General features: G+C 36.0%; 1 protein-coding gene and 1 long non-coding RNA gene across 2 annotated transcripts in view; one reads left to right on the top strand and one right to left on the bottom strand.

Moving 5' to 3' along the window:
- The window catches only part of SENP1 (SUMO specific peptidase 1), a 357,101-nt gene extending 339,785 nt beyond the window's left edge, over positions 1-17,316 (bottom strand). The window contains exons 1-5 of the mRNA XM_053708240.1: positions 17,116-17,316; positions 12,830-12,879; positions 6,293-6,411; positions 5,217-5,289; positions 2,593-2,773 (exon numbers count right to left, since the gene is read on the bottom strand). Of these exons, the coding sequence (XP_053564215.1) occupies positions 2,593-2,773; positions 5,217-5,289; positions 6,293-6,411; positions 12,830-12,833 (377 nt within the window). The 5' untranslated portion in view covers positions 12,834-12,879; positions 17,116-17,316. The remainder of the gene's footprint in view (positions 1-2,592; positions 2,774-5,216; positions 5,290-6,292; positions 6,412-12,829; positions 12,880-17,115) is intronic.
- A 419-nt stretch (positions 17,317-17,735) lies between these two features.
- LOC128652048 (uncharacterized) overlaps positions 17,736-23,893 on the top strand; it is a 35,290-nt gene continuing 29,132 nt past the window's right edge. Inside the window, exon 1 of the long non-coding RNA XR_008401251.1 lies at positions 17,736-17,842. This is a non-coding gene — a long non-coding RNA (uncharacterized LOC128652048). The remainder of the gene's footprint in view (positions 17,843-23,893) is intronic.

Below are 23,893 nucleotides of genomic sequence, written 5' to 3'. Positions count from 1 at the left end.
AGAGTTGTCATCTGTCAATCAATTGAGAATTATGGCGAGCGGAGGAACGGCACTTACCATTATAGCATTAAAATTAAAATAAAAAAAGTAAAAATCTGAGAATATTAATAAATAGTACAAATTTGATGAATGAAAGTCTGTCTAATTTTTTCAATTCTACCCTATGACGTGAGCGAGTATGCTAAACTTTATATTCACTTTTATACCATAAAATGTTATATATATATATATATATATATATATATATATATATATATATATATATATATATATATATATATATATATATATATATATATATATATATATATATATATATATATATATATACACACACACATATATATTTAAACGAATATGTAGAATAGGAAAAAAAAATTTTTAAAAAAAAAGGTTGGTTTGTCCAGAAAGTTCGAATTGTGGTTTAGGAGGTAATGGCACTGTTGTAATAGAAATATATTCTTAATCACAAGCTCCCACCAAGCCCTAAAAGTTTTCTTTAAATGATTGGATAGTCAATTTTCCCTAGCTGTTAATCAAGTAAGGAAGCCAACATGAGCCTTCTAACTTCTGTATAAGCGGATGTTTATATTAAGGAAACACAATTATAAAATTACCCATGTAAAACCCAAAACATAAGAAATATTGCAAACTACATAAAAAAAAAAATGTTATGCTCGTCTACTAGTGATGAGCTAATGGTGAAAATATGAGCGACTTCTACACAGGACGTAGATGGCTGACACTTTAAGAGGCTAATTTAGGATTTTCAAAGTTGAATAATTTATTTTGTCCCTCTTTCCTGTAATTTAAAAAGTGAAAAATACAGGCTTTCAAAACTTCAAGTCCATAAGAGAATTGGAAGTGATAGCAGTCCCTAATGAGTCTCTGAAAAATAATACATTATTTTCTTTCTTGGTAGTGAGAGTCCAGGAATTCCATTCTTTACATATGGGAATACAACACCTGGCCACCAGGAGGAGGAAAAGACACCCCAACCAAAACAATTATCCCTCCTACTGCCCCCCCTCCTTAAAGGAAGGAGAAAAAAAAGGGAAGGAGACAAAAAGGGAAGAAGGAAGATCCAACATGGTCTGATGTTGTTGTTGTCAAAGGAGTAGTATCAGAGAGACTTACACCCACCTCTATACAACTGGGGAATGCCCCCTGAGGTTGAGGGGCTGGGGCAATGGCTGATTGAGCAGAATGAGAACGCAAAACTGATAGTAGACAGGGATTGCAGAGCTGAGCTGGAGGGCATAGAGTGTTAACCTCTCAAACACTTATTTTTGTCAGCGAGAATTTCAGAAACTTCTCCACCTGACACCTGTACAGATTACCCACCTAGCGTCATCATCACCCCTGTGAAACGCAAGTTCTTTCCAATTAAATCCCCAAAACAGAGTTATGTGGGTAACAAAAGGAAGGGGTCTTATTTAGCAACTCCCCTTATGAGTCTGATGCAGCACCGGCCGTTGCCGAAAATAACAGCCCCACCACTAGCCTAAACCTTAAGTGTTCCAGAAAGAGTATCTCACCACCTACTAGGGACCCGGAGATCTGTTTAGCGACTCCCTTTATGAGTCGAAAATAGCAGCCCCCCACTCCGGAAATAGTGTCACCACTTCTTAGGGGCCCGGAGCTCTGTCACAATTTTGTTGGCCGCTGCGTTGCAATCTCATACAGCGGATCGCGCATCAGTCAAGAGCGCGGCAGGAAACTACAAGCCCGACGAAAATTGTGACGCACTTGTCTGCATAAAGTAACAGCTCACTATGCAGGCACAAAAGTAGGGGTGTTAATAAAAGTCATATCCCATACGACCACATCAAGAATCTATCCTGAGAGTAAAGGGGGTAGAGATTTCCTTGTTGCAGAGATGCTATCCAACTCAGATATGACTATAAATCCCATCACATGAACTTTCCTGCACCATTGGGCCACCCCATTAAATCCCTTGCTAGGAAATTTTTCTGTAAAAGCAGGGTAAAGGAAGTGAATTAAAAAGACCTTACCTGAACTGAAAAGGTAAATCGCCTATGTCCAATCACCTCAATGAAGAGGAGGTTTCCAATGGAAGCACGACACATGCACACAAGAGGATAAAGAACTTCCCTCTGCAACCTCAGGCTGACATTTAATCTATCAGATTAATCAGGATAGCCAAAATAAAACTCCCCACCCTCTCTTCTGGATGGAGAGCTTTTCCATCTCTGTATACCTCCTAGACTAGGTAAAGAACTACTGGGAGGGGAAGTAGGAGAGATAATTAAGTGCTTTGCTTGGGGTGTCTTTGCCTCCTCCTGGTGGCCAGGTGTTGTATTCCCATATGTAAAGAATAGAATTCGTGGATACTCACTGACATTAGAAAGAAAAAAAGATTATGTTACAACAAGGCGTTATCCAATATTTTATGAAGACTAAACTAAAACTAATTTAAAAAATACAAAAAAAAAAAAAACATTCGTAGGCCAATGTTGGCTCAGAAAACGTTTAATCTAGCATTAATTTAACGTGCCTTTAAATTCACATTCCTACCTTATAAATTACTAAAACAGAACTATTAGCATAAGTTTTTCTACAATGCAGTACCTCGTTTTTCTGGTTTCAAGAGGACTATTCCGAGTTACTCTGTGTTTTGGAGAGAACATAAAGGATGATGGAACTAGAGTAGAGTGGCCATTGCTCCTATGTTTTTCTTTCACGATTTCAGATGCTTGCCTGCATTTTGCATTGTCCACCGAGGCTAGGCAATTCTCAGTTCTTGAAATATCTAAATTATTATTAAAAAAAATATAATTATATTTAAGATGCTTTTGCATGAAATCTAAAAAGGTACAATGAGATTAAAGTATTTTCCTAAATACAGTAAATTTTTCTTTTTTGAAATCTAAAGAAATATGTCATAATATCAAGAAAGAAAAAAGAAAAAAAAACAGTTCTGTCCATAGGAATATATGAGAACATGAGCATACTCACATATGCAATGAATTTAAAAATAGCACTTCGGATCTTACCTTATTTTTCTGTTCTTAGAATTCCAAAATACAAATAGTCATAAGGAATGTTTGACATAAACTTCTATTATTTAAAAATAAAAAATCTCTGCATATGAGAGGGAGATGATATATATATATATATATATATATATATATATATATATATATATATATATATATATATATATATATATATATATATATATATATATATACACACACACACATACACACACACATACATACATACTCAGCAAAAAAGGCAGCACTCACTGGTCTTGTCATATAAAAAAATAACTTTTAATGATACCAAAAAAAAATTAAAACATTGGGATATACATGACGTTTCGATGAGAGCTCTCATGGGGAACGCCACATAGCTGGTGTTACCAATTCGGAATCACTTTTTCAACTTTTTGTGACATTTGAAAAAGATGCCAGTTAGGCATTGAAACGTCATGTATATCCCAATGTTTTAAAAAAAATGTTGTATCATTAAAAGTTATTTTTTATATGACAAGACCAGTGAGTGCTGCCTTTTTTTGCTGAGTAGATACTTTTTGACATTGCACCCTGGCAGCTGCTACCTAAATACGGTGTGCATTCCTATACAGGACTTTGCTTATATATATACGATCCAAGTTAAGGAAAGCACAATCTTACATAATCCAGCTGCCAAGGTGCACTACAAACCATAGTACAAAAATTCTCCACAAAAGTAGGCACTCACTGGTCTTGTATAAAACGTATATATTTATTCAATCCATTAAAAAAAGGTTACATGACGTTTCGGTACATTCCTGTACCTTTATCAAATGTGACCGCAATTTCAGAAAACAAAAAATATAAAAACCTACTGTAGATATATATATATATATATATATATATATATATATATACACATACACACCTCACCAGGTCTCCGTCTATCATTAGCTGACAAGTTTTTGGGTAAAGATTAAAACTGTACTCAGAGGAAGATGACCTGGAATCGTGCCGATTTATCTTTGTGAATGACACACTAATCAAGCCACGTACAAGGTTATCCTGAAAGAAAACCTGCTTCCTTCTGCTCTGACAATGTTCCCAAACTCTGCATTGGTTTGTCCATCAGGAGAATGCTCCATGCCACACAACCAGGTCAATCAAGGACCACCAGATCAAGTCAGACTAATCTCCAGACCTAAACCTCATGGAAAACCTCTAATGGATGTTCACAAGCCATCAAAGAAAGCCGAGCTGCTTGAAGTGGAGTGGCATAAAGCCAATCAACAGCAATGTGAAAGACTGCTAGAGAGCATGCCAAGATGCATGAAAGCTGCAATTTAAAATTAGGGTTATTCCACCAAATATTGATTTCTGAACTCTTGTCAAGTCAAAACCTTAGTATTATGTAGTTTTAAAATGACTATAAACTTTTCTTTGCATTCTTTGTGGTTTGAAAAGATTGCATCTGTTTTGCTATCCTGACCAGTTGTAATTTTCTCCAATAAATGCTCTAAAATTAAATATGGCAGTTGGGAGGGTTAAATTACTTTTGTATAAATTGGGACCTCTAGAGGGCACTAGTTATCTCTGATGAAGTTCCAGTTGTGTGGGAACAAAACGTGTAGGTTTATCATGGACTAGGTCTGTTATTGGCTACTTATGGTTGTATTTAACTTGTTTTTATACTTTGTTTATGGGTGACTATCTTAAAAGGACATTAAACACAATTTTTTTCTTTCATGATTTAGATATAGAATACCATTTTAAAAAAATTTCTAATTTACTTCTATTATCTAATTTGCTTCATTCACTTGATATTCTTTCCTGAAAAGCATATCTAGATAGGCTCAGTAGCTTCTGATTGGTGACTGCACATAGATGCCTCATGTGATTGGCTCACCAAAGTGCATTGTTATTTCTTTAACAAAGGATATCTAAAGATTGCCCCAAATTAGATAATAGAAATAAATTGGAATGTTGTTTAAAATTGTATTCTCTATCTGAATCGTGAAAGACATTTTTTGGGTTTAATGGCCCTTTACGTTGATGACGTCGCCTGCCTATGTATGGTATGGGTGATACCTTGTATATGCCGAGCAGTTCAATGACATCTAATCTAAAATGCAGTAACTGACAGACTTATACAGTGCTCTTAATTTGTTTTCTTCTTCTTCTTGTACATCCATCATACATACATTTTTATTCTAAAGGATTTAAAAGTAATGTTACCTGGATACAATTTTGGCTTATGCAGAGAGTACATAACTGCTTTCTCCAAATGTTTTTGTTGCACAGGAGTAAACTGTAATACAAAAAGAGACAGATATTGTATTAAAGATTTTCTTTTCAAAATAATATATTAGGCAGTACACAAACTACTGTCGAAGAGAATTGGGGGGGGGGGTGATTAAAAGGGATAAGAAAGTCAAAATGTAACTTGCATGATTCAGAGTGCAATTTTAAGTGACTTTTAAATTCACTTCAATTTTCAAATGTGCTTCGTTCTTTTGGTATCCCTTGCTGAAAAAGAATACGCACATATCCTACACTAGTGGGAGCTACGTGCTGATTGGTGCCTGCCCACTTTTGATTGGTGAACTAGATGTGTTCAGCTAGCTGCCAGTAGTGCAATGATGTTCCTTCAGAAAAAGATAATCCCCAAATAATGCATGCGACTAATTAAAGAAAATGGGGGATGCTTTAAAAAGGATACAAAAAACATTTCCCCCCCCCCTCCTGATACAGACAGAATATACAATTTCCTTGTAATCTCTATTAGCAAATTTGCTTTATTCTCTTGGTATCTTTTCTTGAAGGTGCAGCAAAACACTACTGTGAGCAAGCTGAACACATTGGGTGAGCCAATGACTAGAGGCATATATACGCAACAGCCAATCACCAGCGCATTAATGCTCCTGAGCCTACGTAGGTATGCTTTTCAACAAAGGATACTAAGACAACTAAGCAAATTAGACTGGTAAATTGTTTAAGTTGCATGCTCCAGCTGAATCAAGAATGTTTAGATAGTGCTGGTAAATTCAGCTAAACAACAATGAACCGTTAAATTAACTGTTGTAATTTTACAGATTTGACGGTAAAATCAGATTTAGTTAGAAAATAGCTGACTTCATAAAAGAAGAAAAAAAAGAAAATTATATCAATATTGTGTGCAGAGAACACACAGTGCGGTGTTCTCCCCAGGACCTAAAATATTTTGCATTTACCATCGCTTGAACTAGGCAAAAAAAAAAAAAAAAAAAAAAAAGAAGGACTGAATGATGGTAAAAAAGGAAAAGTACTCAAACCTGAAAGCCATGAGTAGATAAAGAATCCTGTGCAGGGACTTTACAATGTGCTTTAAATGTGTAATTATTGTCACTCTCCCACAACATCGATTCTTTAGTATATTCTTCAGTAATGTCATCTGTAAAAGAAAATTAAAAAAAAAAAAAAAAAAATTGTAAACTTTATGGTATCTGGCTTGGATCTTACATTTGACCACATGGATTTTTGCTGCAAATTCTCCAAACATCCTGAACCTGGCTGTGACAAACCTGTACCATAAATAGTTGTGCCTTGGGGTCATCTGGCTGTTTTCAGTGTTAATTATTCAAACATGGGGATAGAGAATTACCCACAGTGTCTACATATTAGGGATTTGCATAATTTTCACTCGTAAAACGAATACAAAAAATGGCCATGGTCTGCAGCATTGGTCTAATTCCAGCACTGGATTAAGTAGGGTAAAAGTGCAACATACATATCTGGCACCAAAATTAGCACGAATGCTTCAGGCCACTTGCTACCATAATTACCCAGTTATTGTAGAATGGAAAAAATCCTTCTTTCAGATTTTTCTACAAAGAGTGGAACCAAAACTTTGGAAAAGATCCTTGAAGCTTAAAGTGATAGTAAATCCTAGCATTTGTGAAACGCTAGGATTTACCAGTGGAACAAATAAAGGGGACTTTCAGTCATGAAGTATAAAGTACTTAATGCTGAAAGTTTCTTTATTTGTGTGAAGCGTTCGCCGCACTGAGCTCCTCAGGCAGCCCACGGCAGAAAGCTATTTTGCTGTAATGGGACGTTTCCACCTCTTAGCCAACAGCTGTGCGGCCAGCTGGCGCCGGATAGCTAGCATGCTATTGGCCAAGATTACCTCACAGCAAAATTTCGCTCTGCCGTGGGCTGCCTGAGGCACTAAGCATGGCAAACACTTCAGGCAAATAAAGTATTTTATACTTCATGACAAAGTCCCCTTTATTTGTTCCACTGATAAATCCTAGTGTTTCACAAACGCTAGGATTTACTATCACTTTAACTACCAAAAGAAATGGTTTCCTACTGCAAGCTAGAGATCCTGCAATTGAATGTTCGCTACTGTAAAATGGAAGTAGACATTCTTCAGAATTATTTTAACTAGAAATGCAGAGGAATTAGGTTTATAAGTTTTTTTTTTTGTTTTTTTTTTTTTAAACATGGCAACAAATTTGCGTCCTGAATTTTCTCTTGTAGAAGAGATACCATACCTTCTTTGATAGTGAAAGTTGCTCTTAAGAAGCTAATCTAATAACTCCAGGTCAACTTTATTTTATCTATGTATATGATCAAGCAGCCATGACCATGCAGAAAGTGTAAGAACTCTTTAGACTATAAATAAGCTTTGGCCTTTGTTTATAATTCATAACGGTCTGCCAATAAAACATGAAAGTATCCTTGATAAAAATAAATTCTATATTCTAGGTACTAGATTCATGACAGTAAAATTGTAACCTCTATACAGAACAGGGTCCTGTAACTTCTCCAGCCTGCATTCTCTACCCCATCTTATTTATTGTACCCCCTTGTTTAGCTTATCTAAATCTGTTGGCTCTTTAAAAATATAGTACCCGTCTCCTTGACTTTTTTTTTTTTTTAAATCAGGAAAGGCTGAAGAGAAGACTTGTCAGAAACAGTTACTTTTTAACCTAGTATCCTGTCTAGGCACAGTAATTATTCTGGGCTCCAAAAATGCAGAAAATAAAGCTAATGTAACAGAGAAACACACTTTAAAATGTTTTTAAAAAGTAACTTGAATCACTGCATCATCACAATATTAATACGTATTTATAAGATAGAAAACATTACAAAACAGTTCATAGTTTAGCTGTTCATGCCAAAAAGTCGTACACCAGCAAATGACATTCACGTATGGAAAATGAAATTTTTTTTAAAAATTAAGTTCACATTCGGATGTCAGAAATTGTCTTGGGGATTTGTTTCCATAATCGCTTCCTCCTGCCCCCTGTGATTCCTACATTGCTCCTAAACTAAATAATCAAGTGGGATTTATTTGTTGTGTCCATCAGTACACAAGCATAGACCAATCAACCTGGACTGTATGCTAAATATTTTGTCACTTAAAAGGGACATTACATTTTTTATTTCTTTCATGAGTCAAATAGTGAATACAATTTTAAATAACTTTCAAGTTCACTTCTGTTATAGAATTTGTTTCATACTCTAGTTATCCTTTGTTGAAGAATCAGCACTGCACTACTGGGAGCTAACTGAACACAGGGTTAGCCAATAACATAGGGCATATATGTGTAGAAACCAGTCAGTAGCTCCTGAGCCTACCTAGGTCTACTTTTCAACAAAGTGTACAAAAAGAACAAAACAAGGATGAGCTAATATAAGTAACTTGAAAAGCTGTTTATCTGAATTAAGAAAAAAAAAAGTTTCACGCCCCTTTAATCTATTAAAAATATTTTTAAAAAATGTTCTACCTCTAGTTTCCAGTGTGAATTATAAATGCTTTTGAATCACACATTTATCCAATAGCGAGACTAGCTTAGAGTTTTTCAAGTTAATCAGGTTCTGTTACTCTGGCTAAGCTGCCTGTTATGAACCTGAAATAGCACTATAATCAAGTCTGTCAAACTGTCACAAAATAGATGTTTATACCTCTTATTAAAAAGGGACATTGAACACTAGATTTTTCTTTGCATAAATGTTTTGTAGATGAATTATTAATTTAGCCCATCTGGGAGTGTTTTCTTCTTCTTCATTGTGTTGATTTTTAGTCTACTAACCAAGCCCCAAGGTTTTAGATGTATAAGGTTGTCTACAGAATCCTGCCGCTCCTGTTTGTATAATCTGTATTTCATATGCAAGGAAGTGGGATCTGCTGTTCCTGTTTTCCCAGCCCCTTTCACTGGGTGTCCCAGCCTAACCTTATCAACAGTGCTAAACTGGGAGTTTCTAAGTAAGTTTATGAAAGGTTTTATACTGTCTTTTTTAGATCAGTATCTGTGTATATTCTTCGTTATATTAGTGTCTAATACATGCAGTCATATTTGTTGAGAGCTCGTGTTTCCAACAAGTACAGTTGAATGAGCTTGCCGTGATACCGCCTTCTCTGATGTCACATAGTCACCACAGCGCTACAACCGTTCTCTTAGTTCATTCAAGGATTCCTCGGTTTTCAACAAGTGCCGATAAGCAGGTAAAAGTTACCAAACACCGTACGGTATCACAGCAAGCTCATTTACCTGTACTCGTTGGGAACACGAGCTCTCGACAAAGAGAGGCCCTGGAGGTGATAGCTTAAGCTGGTGTAAATGATTTGAAGCGGATCTATGTTCTCATGTGAGGTACTCCTGTTTCATTTTCACAAATTCCTGTTCAGGAAAATCCCAGCTAGGCCTAGAGTGCGGTCTCTGAACCGTGGTCGCTCTTTGGCTTTTTCCTGCCTGGATAGGTTCTGTCTATAACGGTAACTTTTTACAGCGATACCTCTGAACTTATCAGTTTGGCCATTCACCTGGAGGGTGTACTGACAACCGTTTTTCCAAACTACTTGATTATGTTCATTCTATATATTTATCTGCAAACAGGTTGCAAATTGCCTTATACTACAACAAGATGATGTGTATGTGTATTGCATAATCACTTGACAAGTTAAGTTGCGCATTTGAGCCGATTAGTATTTGCTTAGAATAAGGATGTTTTGCCCAATATACTTATATCAGAGCGAGTGGTGATAATGCCTTTACCATATCACACAGAATCTGGCATTGGTACTTGATTTATTTTATTAAGAAATTTGTTATTAATCAAAAAGAGTGCTGTATTCCCTTTCTATAGAAAAGAGGGTATAATTACCCTCTTCCCAAATCGTTCTGATTTTTCAATTTAATACTTTCTTTAAAAGGGCCTGCACCATTACCTTTAAAAAGGTTAATATAAATAAATATAACCGAATATGTAACAATGTTCACAGATCTAGGGATTTGTATAACTAAACATCTCCTGATAGGAAAGCGATGATGATGATACCCAGACATTGGGGCGTGGCAAGTAAAGAAACAGAATTCACACAAGGAGGTACACATCTGTGTCGCTTTAGGCAATATTGTTTGCAACTAATGAGTGGTAATATTAGTTTATAAGGTTAATAAAAAGGCAGCACATAAGCAATATAATGGTCTACTACATCAATGTTATTTAAGGTGGCGATTTGCTCTAGGATCAATAGTGACAGGCTAGCAGACTGCTGCAGGTTTGTTTGATTTTGTAACGCCGTACAGGGTTCCATCCTTAACTTTTTATGTAAGTTTACATTCTCATGGTTATTGTATCACTATTTACACAACAGGTCATTCACTCAGTAACTTATTTGTATATGATATATATACACTGTATGACTATTGGATAATTGTTCACTTGTTTGCTCATCACTATAGCAACATTGATGCTGTCATTTCCTGGGGGTGGGGTCTTTCACCCTTTAAAAGTTTGGTTTGTTTCTTGTTTTGGTTGTCTGCGGAAGGGGAGTGTTTTGATCTCCAAATTGTCACATATTAATACAATTTGTACTTGATATAGCCCAGAGAGTATGGATATTTCATTTTGATGTATCTTTCTGTTCCCGTCACCCTGGCTACAGGTGAAAATCTCTTGGACATACATAAAAAATGTTTTGGTCAACTGATCATCAAACCTATATGAGCTTGTTGGACATCCCATTCCAAAACCCCAATCATTAATATGGAGTTCGCCTATGCTGCTTTTACAGCCACAACTCTTCGGAGAGGGCTTTCTACCAGATTTAGCAGTGCATCTATGTCAGTTTGTGTCCATTCAGCCAAAATATAATATGTGAGGACAGACAGAAAGTTGGACGAGAAGGTCTAGCTTGCAATTGACGTTCCTATTCATCCTAAAGGTGTTTAATGGGCTTGGGTCAGGGCTCTTTACAGGTCACTACAATTCATGCACAACAAACTTTCAAACCATGACTTCATGGGCCTCACTTTGTGAATAAGTGCACAGTCAAGCTGGAACAGGAAAGGGCCTTGCCCAAACTATTGCAGCAAAGTTAAAAAGCATCCAAATTATTTAAAATGCCTTTGTATCCCATAGCATTAAGATAACCCCTCACTGGAACTAAGGGCCATAGCCAAAACCCTGCAAAACAGCCTCATCCACCAAACTTTACAGAAGGCACTATACAATGTGGTAGGTAGCGTACTTTTGGCGCCTGCCACACCCAGATTCTTCCATCAGACTGCCAGATAGTTAAGGGTGGTTCATCCCTCTAGAGCACTGGTGTTCAAACATGTCTTCAGGCCTCCCTAACAGGCCACATTTTGTGGATATCTGAGCTAGAACACAGGTGAAATTACCAGCTGATTAGTAAGCATGGTTATTTTACCTGCTCTCATCCAAGGTTATCCAGAAAACTTGAACTGTTGAGGAGGCCTGAGGACAGGTTTGAAAACCAATGCTCTAGAGCATTGGTTTTCAAACCTGTCCTCAGGCCTCCCTAACAGGGCACATTTTGTGGATATTTCAACTAGCGCACAGGTGATACACTCAGCTGATTAGTAAACATGGTTATTAACCTGCTCTTCTTTCAAGGTAATCCTGAAAACAGGGCCTGTTGGGGAGACCTGAGGACCAGTCTAAAAACCAGTGCTCTAGACTCTAGAGTACTGGTTTTTAGACCGGTCCTAATCTAGAGTCTAGAGAACACATTTCCACAGCTCCACAGTCCAGTGGCATTGTCCTTTACAACACCCTAGCTGATGCTTGACATTACGCATTTTGATGCAAGGCTTTTGTACAGCTGCTCGGCCATCTAAATTCTTTTCATGAAGCTCTTAATATGCACAGTTCTTGAGTTGATGTTGCTTCCAGAGGCAGTTTGGAACTCTGTAGTAAGTGATGCAACAGATGATAGGCGATTATTACTTGATACGCGTTTCAGCACTTAATAGCACTTACAATTGACTGGGTCAGATCTAGTAGGACAAAAATTTACCAAAATGACTTGTAGCAAAAGGTAGCATCCTAGAAGAGTGCCATGTTTAAAGTCACTGAGCTCTTCAGTACAACCTGTTGTACTGCCGATTTTTGTCTATGGAGATTGAATTGCTATGTGCTGGATTGTATGCAGCTATTAGCAATGGGTGTAGCTAAAACACCTGAATACAATAATTAGTAGGAGTGCCCACATACTTTTTGACACAGAGTATTTTGCCCAATTCTGACCACAGCTGTGCCATAGATGCTGTTTTTCACAACACTGCTGGCAAACCATCATTTAACCCTTTAAGGACAGAGCTTTCAGTTTGCTCAATTGTTTTATGACGGAAAAATTCCGTCATATGTCCTTAAGAGGTTAAACGAATAACCAATCAGAAATAAATTAATTCATACGATTTTCTTTCACATGTCTTTGGGGTAAACTTTTACAAGACATGCCACTGATTAATATAGTAAAACATTTTAGTGAACACAATCAAATTTCCTTTTTGTTCTCAAAAAATACAATAAAAAGTAAATCAAAATCTTACCCATATTAAGTGCTATCACATCACGCGTACTATAAAGAAATGTTCAATTTCTGGGGGGAAAAAACAAAAAAAAAATTCAAATCAATAGTTCTAAAAACAAAAATCTTATGAACTGAATTTAAATATTAAGACTTTGCAATTACCTGAACTGCAAATGAATGACAGAATGAAAATATAAAAATACTAACATGATTAGACAAAATAAAAATAGATTTTAAAGGGAAATGAAACCCAAAAGTTTTGTTTCATGATTCAGAGAACATAACATTTTAAACAACTCTCCAACTTAATTCTATTATCAATTTTGCTTTATTCTCTTTGTATCCTTTATTGAAGAAGCAATGTACCACTAGGAGCTAGCTGAATACATGGGTAAACCAATGACAAGAAGCAAATATATGTGCAGCCACCAATCAGCAGCTAGCTGTCAGCTCCTGAGCCCAACTAGTAATTCTTTTCAACAAAGGATACTAAGAAAATGGAGCAAATTAGAAAATAGAAGTAAATTGGAATGGTGTTTAATATTTTATGTTGCATATACACTCCATATACAGCAAACATAACTTCATACAAACACACACATATAGAGCTCTAAAAAACAAAATCTATATTATAGGTTAATTATAAGAAGAAAAAGTTGTGTTATACTGTGGATATATAATGAAAAAGAAAAAGCCTGATTTCTTTCTTGTCCCAAGCAATTTCTGTCACACACAATAAAGGTTGTGAATTTGCTTGAATATTGAGTGTGGGGATACAGTATTTGGGTTCTACTCCCCCACTGATACTAAACAAGGAGTATCAATCACATCAAGATAGCATAGAGGCCTGAAATTAGCAATCATGCCAAAGCTTATAAATCCTCACAACTTTAACAGAAAAAGGTCTTAAAAATCAAGTCCAAGGATTTTAGAAAGGAAAATTTTAGCTTAGTGTTTCTCTTAAAGGGACACTGAAGCCAAATGTTTATTTCTTGATTCAGATAGAGCATGCAATTTTAAGCAACTTTCTAATTTACTTCTACTATCAATTTTTCTTCATTCACTTGCTATCTTTATTTGAAAAAGAGGGCATCTAAGCTTCAGAACTCTGGACAGCACTTTTTTTATTGGTGGATGAATTTATCCACCAATCAGCAAGAATAACCCAGGTTAGTCAACAATAATGGGCTGGCGTCTAAACTTACATTCTTGCATTTCAAATAAAGATACCTAGAGAATGAAGAAAATGTGATAATAGGAGTAAATTAGAAAGTTTCCTAAAATTGCATGCTCTATCTGAATCACAAAAGAAAATTTTGGGGTTTAGTGTCCCTTTCAGCAAAAAAGCCACCAAAGATGTTGCACGATTTCTCTCCATGACGGCAATTTTTTTCCTCATGAGGTCCTATATGTTTAAATACCCACAAAGGAGTTCAACACACAGTAGAAGTTCTGCTCATTACCCACAATGCACTGCTGGTCCTAAGCAAAACCTGCTGATGATTGGATCAGCACCGGGTTTCGTTCAGGACCTGCAGTGCACTGTAGGTCCCAAGTGGCATTTCTACCGTGTTTAAAGTGATGGTAAACTCTCACCTTTTTAAAATCAGATCTGGAATGTAAGCGCTATTTTAGATCTAGTTGTATTCATCATGTGCAATGAAGATGCGCTATAACTTAGTTATTAATATAGATATGAAATTCAAATATCCCACTTCAAAAGTCAATTTTCCTGTCAGCTAAATGATTGAATTACTCTCCAATCAATGCTCTAGCTACAACAAAAGTGCCATATGGGGAGAGCGCTGATTGGACAATTCAATCTGTTAGCTCACAGAAAATTTTACTTTTGAAGTGGGCGGAGGAGCATGCAGTATTTGAATTTCATATCTATATTAAAAAACATGTTATACTGCATCTTTATTACAGCTAATGAATTAAACTCCATCTAAAATAGCGCTTACATTCCAGATCTTATTTTAAAAAGGGGAGAGTTTACCATCACTTTAACTCATTGCAGGGGTTAAATACACAGTAGAGAAGAGCCAAAAGTCGTAAAATGACATGCTAATGCAGGGTTCTTCAAACCACGGGTGAGGAACCAATTACTGGGTGACTTGTGTGTTGTAGGAGAGTGTGTGCGGTGGTGGTGGGTGGGTGTACGTGGGCGCGTGTGTGTTGTATGACACGTCACACAAGTTATAGATGTCTACAGAAAAATAGAAGCCTCACACATGAAAATGTGAGGTACCGTATTTAAAAGATAAATTAATTTTAAATAATTGTATAGAAGTTTTTGTACCGATATGAATTTGAGGAATATGGGCAATATTTGAAGGTCAAATTCTACATTTATGAATATAAAAAACTCTGATTGCTCTTATCAAACTGAAGAAATTCGTAATTTGCAATATTAGGTCTTTGTATAATATTGTATTATAATGACAGTATTGAATTGCAGGAATTTGTATTCATTTATAATGTGTTGCCGATAGAGTAATCTTGTGGAAACTAAATTAAATATACATAATTCAAGTGAAGGTTTTAAATGTTTTAAAATCAGGTCAGGAATCCAAGCAATATTTTACAGAGCCTTTAATAGATCACTTATAATAAAGATGCGCTATAACTAATTTTTTAATCTAGCCGTGCCAATCTAATACCCTGCGCTCAGGCTGCCCACTTCAAAACTCCTTTGAGAAAAACGGTTTGAACTGCTCTCTAGCCGTACAGAACTTTTTCTGTAGCTAGAGCCCCGATTGGAGAACAGCTCAAACCGTTAGCTCACAAAAAAAATATTAGTTTTAAAGTGGGCAGGCAGAGCACGGGGTATTAGGCACAGCTAGATTAAAAAGTAAGTTACAGTCACTGCATCTTCATTAGACCTGATCAGTTAAAGTTCCTATAAAATATTGCTAAGATTACAGACCTGATTTTAAAACATGTAAAGTTTTCAACTGGATTTTTTACAAGTCACCACACTAGTCAGAAGAGATGAACGTTCATTTAAAATATATTTTATAGTAGTGATTTCCTGTCTATGGGGATGTGTCACTAAGTAGGAATCTTATCATATAAAGCTAAATTATTCAAATGGTGACATTTAAAAACAAAACTGGGGCTAAAGCAGACAGATGCTGCAAACTATATACATCATCTGTTCAATAATATTACTCTACAATGTTGCTATTTTCCCTTCACATACATATGTGTGTTTGTGAATTCACAATGTTCCTCACATCTTTTGAGTGTTTATTACATTTCAAATTGTCATAAATGTAAAAAAAAAAAAAAGTTATTATAAGTTTACAATAGTTATGTCTTTAGGATACTCTGTAAAAGTATATTGATAGACGAAATTCTTACAGCTGCCAATGTATAAATGGTATAATCTCTGCGTATATGGGAAATCACTGATGATCAATAACGATGTGGCCAGAAAACAGAGTTTGTAAGTAATTAATAAGCGATCTGAACCAGGACAAAACCACAGAAAGGGAAGACCGGTCATTTTCAAATGCTGAAGCCAGCCCACCACATGATGTTAACACTGCTCCGCGTAGATTGAGGACTGCAAATGGCCAAGGACTGTCAGACGTGTGACAGGACGCCGGCTTACAGCACTCAGTCCTCTCCCTTTTCAACACTCTTACTATCATTGCAAGCAAGAACTGAAATGCATAGTTGCCAACAGTCCCTGATTTCCAGGGACAGTCCCTGGATTTTGTTGTATGTCCCTGGATTTTTTTTGTCCCTGGAAATGTCCCTGAAAATCTCTTTTGCACAACATTTGTTGTTTGCATATATATATATATATATATACACACACACATACACATATACAAATAGATAGATGATAAATAGATGTAGTATATTATTTAAATATAATTCATTCCTAATGGAATATTGTTATTATTATTGAATGGGTTCACATATTATTTGTCTTTCTAATTTTGATGCAGTGTTGTAAAAATAACCATATGCCCAGAATGTGTTCCAGAGACTGGGTAGGTGTAAGATCTTGGTGCTGTAATCTGTATAATAAACTATGGATAAGTCTAAATTATACTATTACTTTCAAATGGGTGTGTTTTGATTGCAGAACTGAGTGGGCGGAGCAGTTGAACAGTAGGTTGCCAATACTCCAGTAACCCGCTTGCTTGCTCTGCTGCAAAGTGTCCCTGGAATTTTTTTTTAAAAGTTGGCAACTATGGAAATGCTACAATTCGTATAGCATCATTTAAACACATTTGCGCCCTAATTCCTTTCTACACTTCACGCTAGGGACTTCGCGCGCAGACTCACCTCTTTAGGCTCCCGCTAGCCGGCTTGCTGAAAATCACCTTTGCGACAGCCGTGAGTAAAGAAGAGCCACTATCAGCCTGGACTCTTCACAAGACTGGCGCGTCAACAAATTATATAAAATCACGCGAAAACGCCAAGTATCTGCCACTGTATGTTAGAAAAACAGCGAAAATAAACCTTAGTAAGCCTTCGTGCTTTTTGTTGTTGGGCGCATGTCAATAAAGTTTTGTTTGTTGAGAGAAAAATGCCTCCAGTAGGAGTACTATTTAACTCCGCGGGTGGGCGCCCTTGTCTTCTGAAAAAAGTTTTTTTCCCCTTGTCATCTGATCTAACGTGATACTGACGGTGCCATTTTTCATATGGGAAACAAAAAAACAAACAAAAAATATTGCAAACACTACCTCCTGCCATTATATTTTCTTTATTTACAGTGTAACTTACGTTGTTATAAATGTACGTTGTTATAAAAGTATATTCCGTCGTATCGTCATTTTATTTATTGATTAAAATAGAATATCTGTTCCAAGAGAAAATTATATGACATAAACAAAGATGGCGGTGATGTTAGGTAGAACCCTGCGCTGCCTATAGTGGTCGCTGTGGCTCCATTGCCTTTGTGACTGAGGATCAAGCACATCGCGGGAATTTTATTGTTCTACTGTGTTAGTGCTGCAGATAAAGGGGAGAGCATCTGGGAAAATCATGTCTACTTCAGTAGATTATGAAGGTGATGACAAGATGCATATTATGATTAAATTGCCTATTTATATTTTTGTTTACTCTGACTACCAGTGCTATAAAGTGCTTATGATTGTGGTCTGTAAAGATGATGGAGTGGAGAGGGAGTCTGCAATTGCTATACTGTATATAATATATATATATATATATATATATATATATATATATATTTTATTATTTCAACAATAGAATTATTTTGTTTTTCATCAAACATTAAAGTAAATTTATTACAGTTGAAGAGTATGTCACAATATATTTACAAAAATTCCCTTTTTTTTTACCAATTTAAAAAATGCAGAATCATAATCTATAAAAGTTTTCTGTATATATATATATATATATATATATATATATTAGAATGGACCCAGTACTCACTCTTCTTCTGTTTATTTATTAGTGACTGACGTTTTGGGCAACAATCTTCTCTACCTCAGAGGTCATTAAAATAAAAACACAGAAGAAAAGTGAGTGCTGGGTCCATTGTATTTATTTGAGATAATATCCTCTCAAGCACCCTCAGGTTGTTTGGAATGGAGTGAGTGCACTTAACTGAATCCATTTATATATATATATATATATATATATATATATATATATATATATATATATATATATATATATATATATATATATATACACATACACACACACACAGTCATGGCCAAAAATATTTGCACCCCCTGCATTTCTGTCAGATAATGCACCACTTCACCCAGAAAATTGTTGCAATTACAAATGTTTAGGTATTCTCATGTTTATTTCTTTTGTTTGTATTGGTATAATGTAAAAAAGTGGGTAGAGAAAAGCCAAATCTGACACATTCCACTCAAAACTCCAAATATTAACTGGACAAAATTATTGGCACCCTCAATTTAATATTTGGTAGCACACCCCTTGGAAAAAATAACTGAAATCAATCGCTTCCTGTAATCATTGAGTTTCTTACACCTCTCTACTGGAATTTTGGACCACTCTTCTTTCGCCAACTGCTCCAGGTCTCTCAGATTGGAAGGGTTCCTTTTCCCAACTGCTGTTTTGAGATCTCTCCACAGGTGCTCTATGGGTTGAGATCTGGACTCATTGCTGGCCAGTTCAGTACTCTCCAGCGCTTTGTCTTAAACCATTTCTGGGTGCTTTTTACCTGTGATTTAGATAATTGTCCTACTGTAGGACCCATGAGCTCTGATGGAGACCCAACTTTCTGACACTGGGCCCTACATTGCACCACAGAATTCTTTGGTAGTCTTCAGATTTTATAATGCTGTGCACACAGTCAAGACATCCAGTGCCTGAAGCAGCAAAACAACCCCAAAATATCAGTCATCCTCCACCATGTTTGACTGTAGGGACTGTATTGTTTTCTTTAAAAGCCTCAATTCTTTTTCTCAAAACAGTAGAATGATGGGCTTTAGCAAAAAGCTGTAATTTTGTTTAGTCCGCCCACAGCACATTCTCCCAAAAGGATTTTGACTTCCTCAGGTAAGTTTTGGCAAACTCCAATCAGGCCTTTTATTTTTCTGTGTCAGCAGTGGGGTCCTCCTGGGTCTCCTATCATAGCGTCCCTTTTTATTAAGATGGCGATGTATAGTGCGAGCTGACACATTTGTACCCTGTGCCTGAAGGTCAGCTTGAATTTGTCTGGAAGTTGATCAAGGTTATTTATCCACCATTCAAGCAATCCTCTGTTGCAATCTTTGATCAATTTTTCTCTTTCGTCCATGTCCAGGGAGATTAGCTACAGTGCCATGGGCTGTAAACTTCTTGATAATGTTGCGCACAGTGGACACAGGAAAATTAAGAAATCTGGAGATGGACTTGTAACCTTGAGATTGTCCATGCTTTTACACATTTTTTGTTCTCAAATCCTTAGACAATTATTTGCTGCTCTTTCTCTACTCCATGCTCAGTGTGGCACACAGAGTCACACAACAGAAAGGTTGAGTCAATTTTTCACCATGGTTGTCTGTGTGATTTCTATATTTTCAGCACCTGTTAATTGATACATTTGACTTTAATAAAAATTACAGGAGCATCACAAACTTGGAATGCAATTTTTTCTTACAATTTTGAAAAGGTGCCAGTAATTTTGCCCAGTCCATTTTTGGAGTTTTGCGTGGAATGTGTCAGATTTTGCTTTTTTTTTTTTTTTCTCTCCATTTTTTGTGTGCTATACCAATACAAACAAAAGAAATAAACACGAGAATGCCTAAACATTTGTTATTGCAACAATGGACGAAGTGGTGCATTATCTAACAGAAATGCAGGGGTGCCAATATTTTTGGACATGACTGTGTATGTATGTATGTGTGTGTATATATATATATATATATATATATATATATATTTTTTATTATTTCAACAATAGAATTATTTTGTTTTTCATCAAACATTAAAGTAAATTTATTACAGTTGAAGAGTATGTCACAATATATTTACAAAAATTCCCTTTTTTTTTACCAATTTAAAAAATGCAGAATCATAATCTATAAAAGTTTTCTGTATATATATATATATATATATATATATATATATATTAGAATGGACCCAGTACTCACTCTTCTTCTGTTTATTTATTAGTGACTGACGTTTTGGGCAACAATCTTCTCTACCTCAGAGGTCATTAAAATAAAAACACAGAAGAAAAGTGAGTGCTGGGTCCATTGTATTTATTTGAGATAATATCCTCTCAAGCACCCTCAGGTTGTTTGGAATGGAGTGAGTGCACTTAACTGAATCCATTTATATATATATATATATATATATATATATATATATATATATATATATATATATATATATATATATATATATATATATATATATATATATATACATATATACATACACACACACACAGTCATGGCCAAAAATATTTGCACCCCCTGCATTTCTGTCAGATAATGCACCACTTCACCCAGAAAATTGTTGCAATTACAAATGTTTAGGTATTCTCATGTTTATTTCTTTTGTTTGTATTGGTATAATGTAAAAAAGTGGGTAGAGAAAAGCCAAATCTGACACATTCCACTCAAAACTCCAAATATTAACTGGACAAAATTATTGGCACCCTCAATTTAATATTTGGTAGCACACCCCTTGGAAAAAATAACTGAAATCAATCGCTTCCTGTAATCATTGAGTTTCTTACACCTCTCTACTGGAATTTTGGACCACTCTTCTTTCGCCAACTGCTCCAGGTCTCTCAGATTGGAAGGGTTCCTTTTCCCAACTGCTGTTTTGAGATCTCTCCACAGGTGCTCTATGGGTTGAGATCTGGACTCATTGCTGGCCAGTTCAGTACTCTCCAGCGCTTTGTCTTAAACCATTTCTGGGTGCTTTTTACCTGTGATTTAGATAATTGTCCTGCTGTAGGACCCATGAGCTCTGATGGAGACCCAACTTTCTGACACTGGGCCCTACATTGCACCACAGAATTCTTTGGTAGTCTTCAGATTTTATAATGCTGTGCACACAGTCAAGACATCCAGTGCCTGAAGCAGCAAAACAACCCCAAAATATCAGTCATCCTCCACCATGTTTGACTGTAGGGACTGTATTGTTTTCTTTAAAAGCCTCAATTCTTTTTCTCAAAACAGTAGAATGATGGGCTTTAGCAAAAAGCTGTAATTTTGTTTAGTCCGCCCACAGCACATTCTCCCAAAAGGATTTTGACTTCCTCAGGTAAGTTTTGGCAAACTCCAATCAGGCCTTTTATTTTTCTGTGTCAGCAGTGGGGTCCTCCTGGGTCTCCTATCATAGCGTCCCTTTTTATTAAGATGGCGATGTATAGTGCGAGCTGACACATTTGTACCCTGTGCCTGAAGGTCAGCTTGAATTTGTCTGGAAGTTGATCAAGGTTATTTATCCACCATTCAAGCAATCCTCTGTTGCAATCTTTGATCAATTTTTCTCTTTCGTCCATGTCCAGGGAGATTAGCTACAGTGCCATGGGCTGTAAACTTCTTGATAATGTTGCGCACAGTGGACACAGGAAAATTAAGAAATCTGGAGATGGACTTGTAACCTTGAGATTGTCCATGCTTTTACACATTTTTTGTTCTCAAATCCTTAGACAATTATTTGCTGCTCTTTCTCTACTCCATGCTCAGTGTGGCACACAGAGTCACACAACAGAAAGGTTGAGTCAATTTTTCACCATGGTTGTCTGTGTGATTTCTATATTTTCAGCACCTGTTAATTGATACATTTGACTTTAATAAAAATTACAGGAGCATCACAAACTTGGAATGCAATTTTTTCTTACAATTTTGAAAAGGTGCCAGTAATTTTGCCCAGTCCATTTTTGGAGTTTTGCGTGGAATGTGTCAGATTTTGCTTTTTTTTTTTTTTTCTCTCCATTTTTTGTGTGCTATACCAATACAAACAAAAGAAATAAACACGAGAATGCCTAAACATTTGTTATTGCAACAATGGACGAAGTGGTGCATTATCTAACAGAAATGCAGGGGTGCCAATATTTTTGGACATGACTGTGTATGTATGTATGTGTGTGTGTATATATATATATATATATATATATATATATATATATACACACACACACACACTATATCTCTCTCTCTCAAAAATACATAGAAAGAGAGAGTAGTTAATACTGCTGATTTTAAACCTTCCGGTACTTCCCTTACCAAGTAAATATAATAATGAACAAATAAAGAGGTAATAAGGACATACAATACTGTCCTAAAATAAGAAAGGGAACCAAACAGCATACGGAAAAGGTTATTTAATTAAATTTATTTTATTAACTCCCAATGTATACCATAAATTCACCCGTTAGTGCACTACAGCACTTAATAAAGTAAAAACATAATATCATCATGAATCATCATGAAAAACCGTAATGGACGGTGTATATTACCAACAAACGTATAATAGCTAGTGTCCCTATCAATCTTTTCATTTTAAAAAGATTGATAGGGTGATAGATGTGGTATAGGTTTAACAAGTCTCGCTAGGAATTATGTGGGTTTTGTAATTAACACATTTTCTAGAAGGGCAAAGCTTCCGCACACTAACCTTAAAGGGACACTAAACCCAAATTTTTTCTTTCAAGATTCAGATAGAGCATGCAATTTTAAGCAACTTTTTAATTTACTCTTATTATCAATTTTTCTTCATTCTCTTGCTATCTTTATTTGAAAAAGAAGGCATCTAAGCTAAGGAGCCAGCAAATTTTTGGTTTAGAACCATGGACAGCACATTTTTAATGGTGCTGTCCAATAAGCAAGGACAACCCAGGTTGTTCACCAAAAATGGGTCGGCATCTATACTTACATTCTTGCTTTTCAAATAAACATACCAAGAGAATTAAGAAAAATTGATAATAGGAGTAAATTAGAAAGTTGCTTAAAATTGCATGCTCGATCTGAATCACAAAATAAAAAAAATTGGGTTCAGTGTCCCTTTAAGGTGGTATTGTCCCCTTTAAGAAAACAAAATAAGGTGTGGAAGCAATCACCTGAATTTGATCAGTTGCTATAAAAGGAGGAAGTTTGGAGTGGACTGATTATGCCCTGATGAGCCCCTGTGACACATACTCTCTGTGGGGGTGAAACATGCGTTGGCACTCATGTGTTTTAACTTTACCCTGGAGCAAGTCGACTATCTCCAGTGTTTCCATCTGTGAGAGCCGCTATCAACATTGCGGTATTGAAATGCAGCTCTGGACAACTTCAGCCCGTTTGTCTTTCAACAGGCGATGTGCTAAAGTGTGGAGCAACACATATGTTTGACATCAAGGACTGTTTGTCCCAGCGCGGTGCTGATCCGCAGCAAATTGAGCACTTGAAACTTTTATAAAGGACGGTACATTCTGGGTACATCTTTGGTATATCTTTACTATTCCTTGTGGTTTTGAACAAATAGGCTGTTGTACCAGCTGGGAAACCGCCTGGCCAATGAGGAATGGCCTACATCATTTGTAACCACTCATGGACAGCTGCTGGAAACAAGTCATTTCTTTACCAGTACGTCACGCTGCTGGAATGACGCTCAGAGAGGATGTGAGATGTAAGCA

The sequence above is a fragment of the Bombina bombina genome, chromosome 3 (assembly GCF_027579735.1).
Source record: "Bombina bombina isolate aBomBom1 chromosome 3, aBomBom1.pri, whole genome shotgun sequence".
NCBI classification, from domain to species: Eukaryota; Metazoa; Chordata; class Amphibia; order Anura; family Bombinatoridae; genus Bombina; species Bombina bombina.
This window is presented reverse-complemented; position numbering and strand designations above follow the sequence as displayed.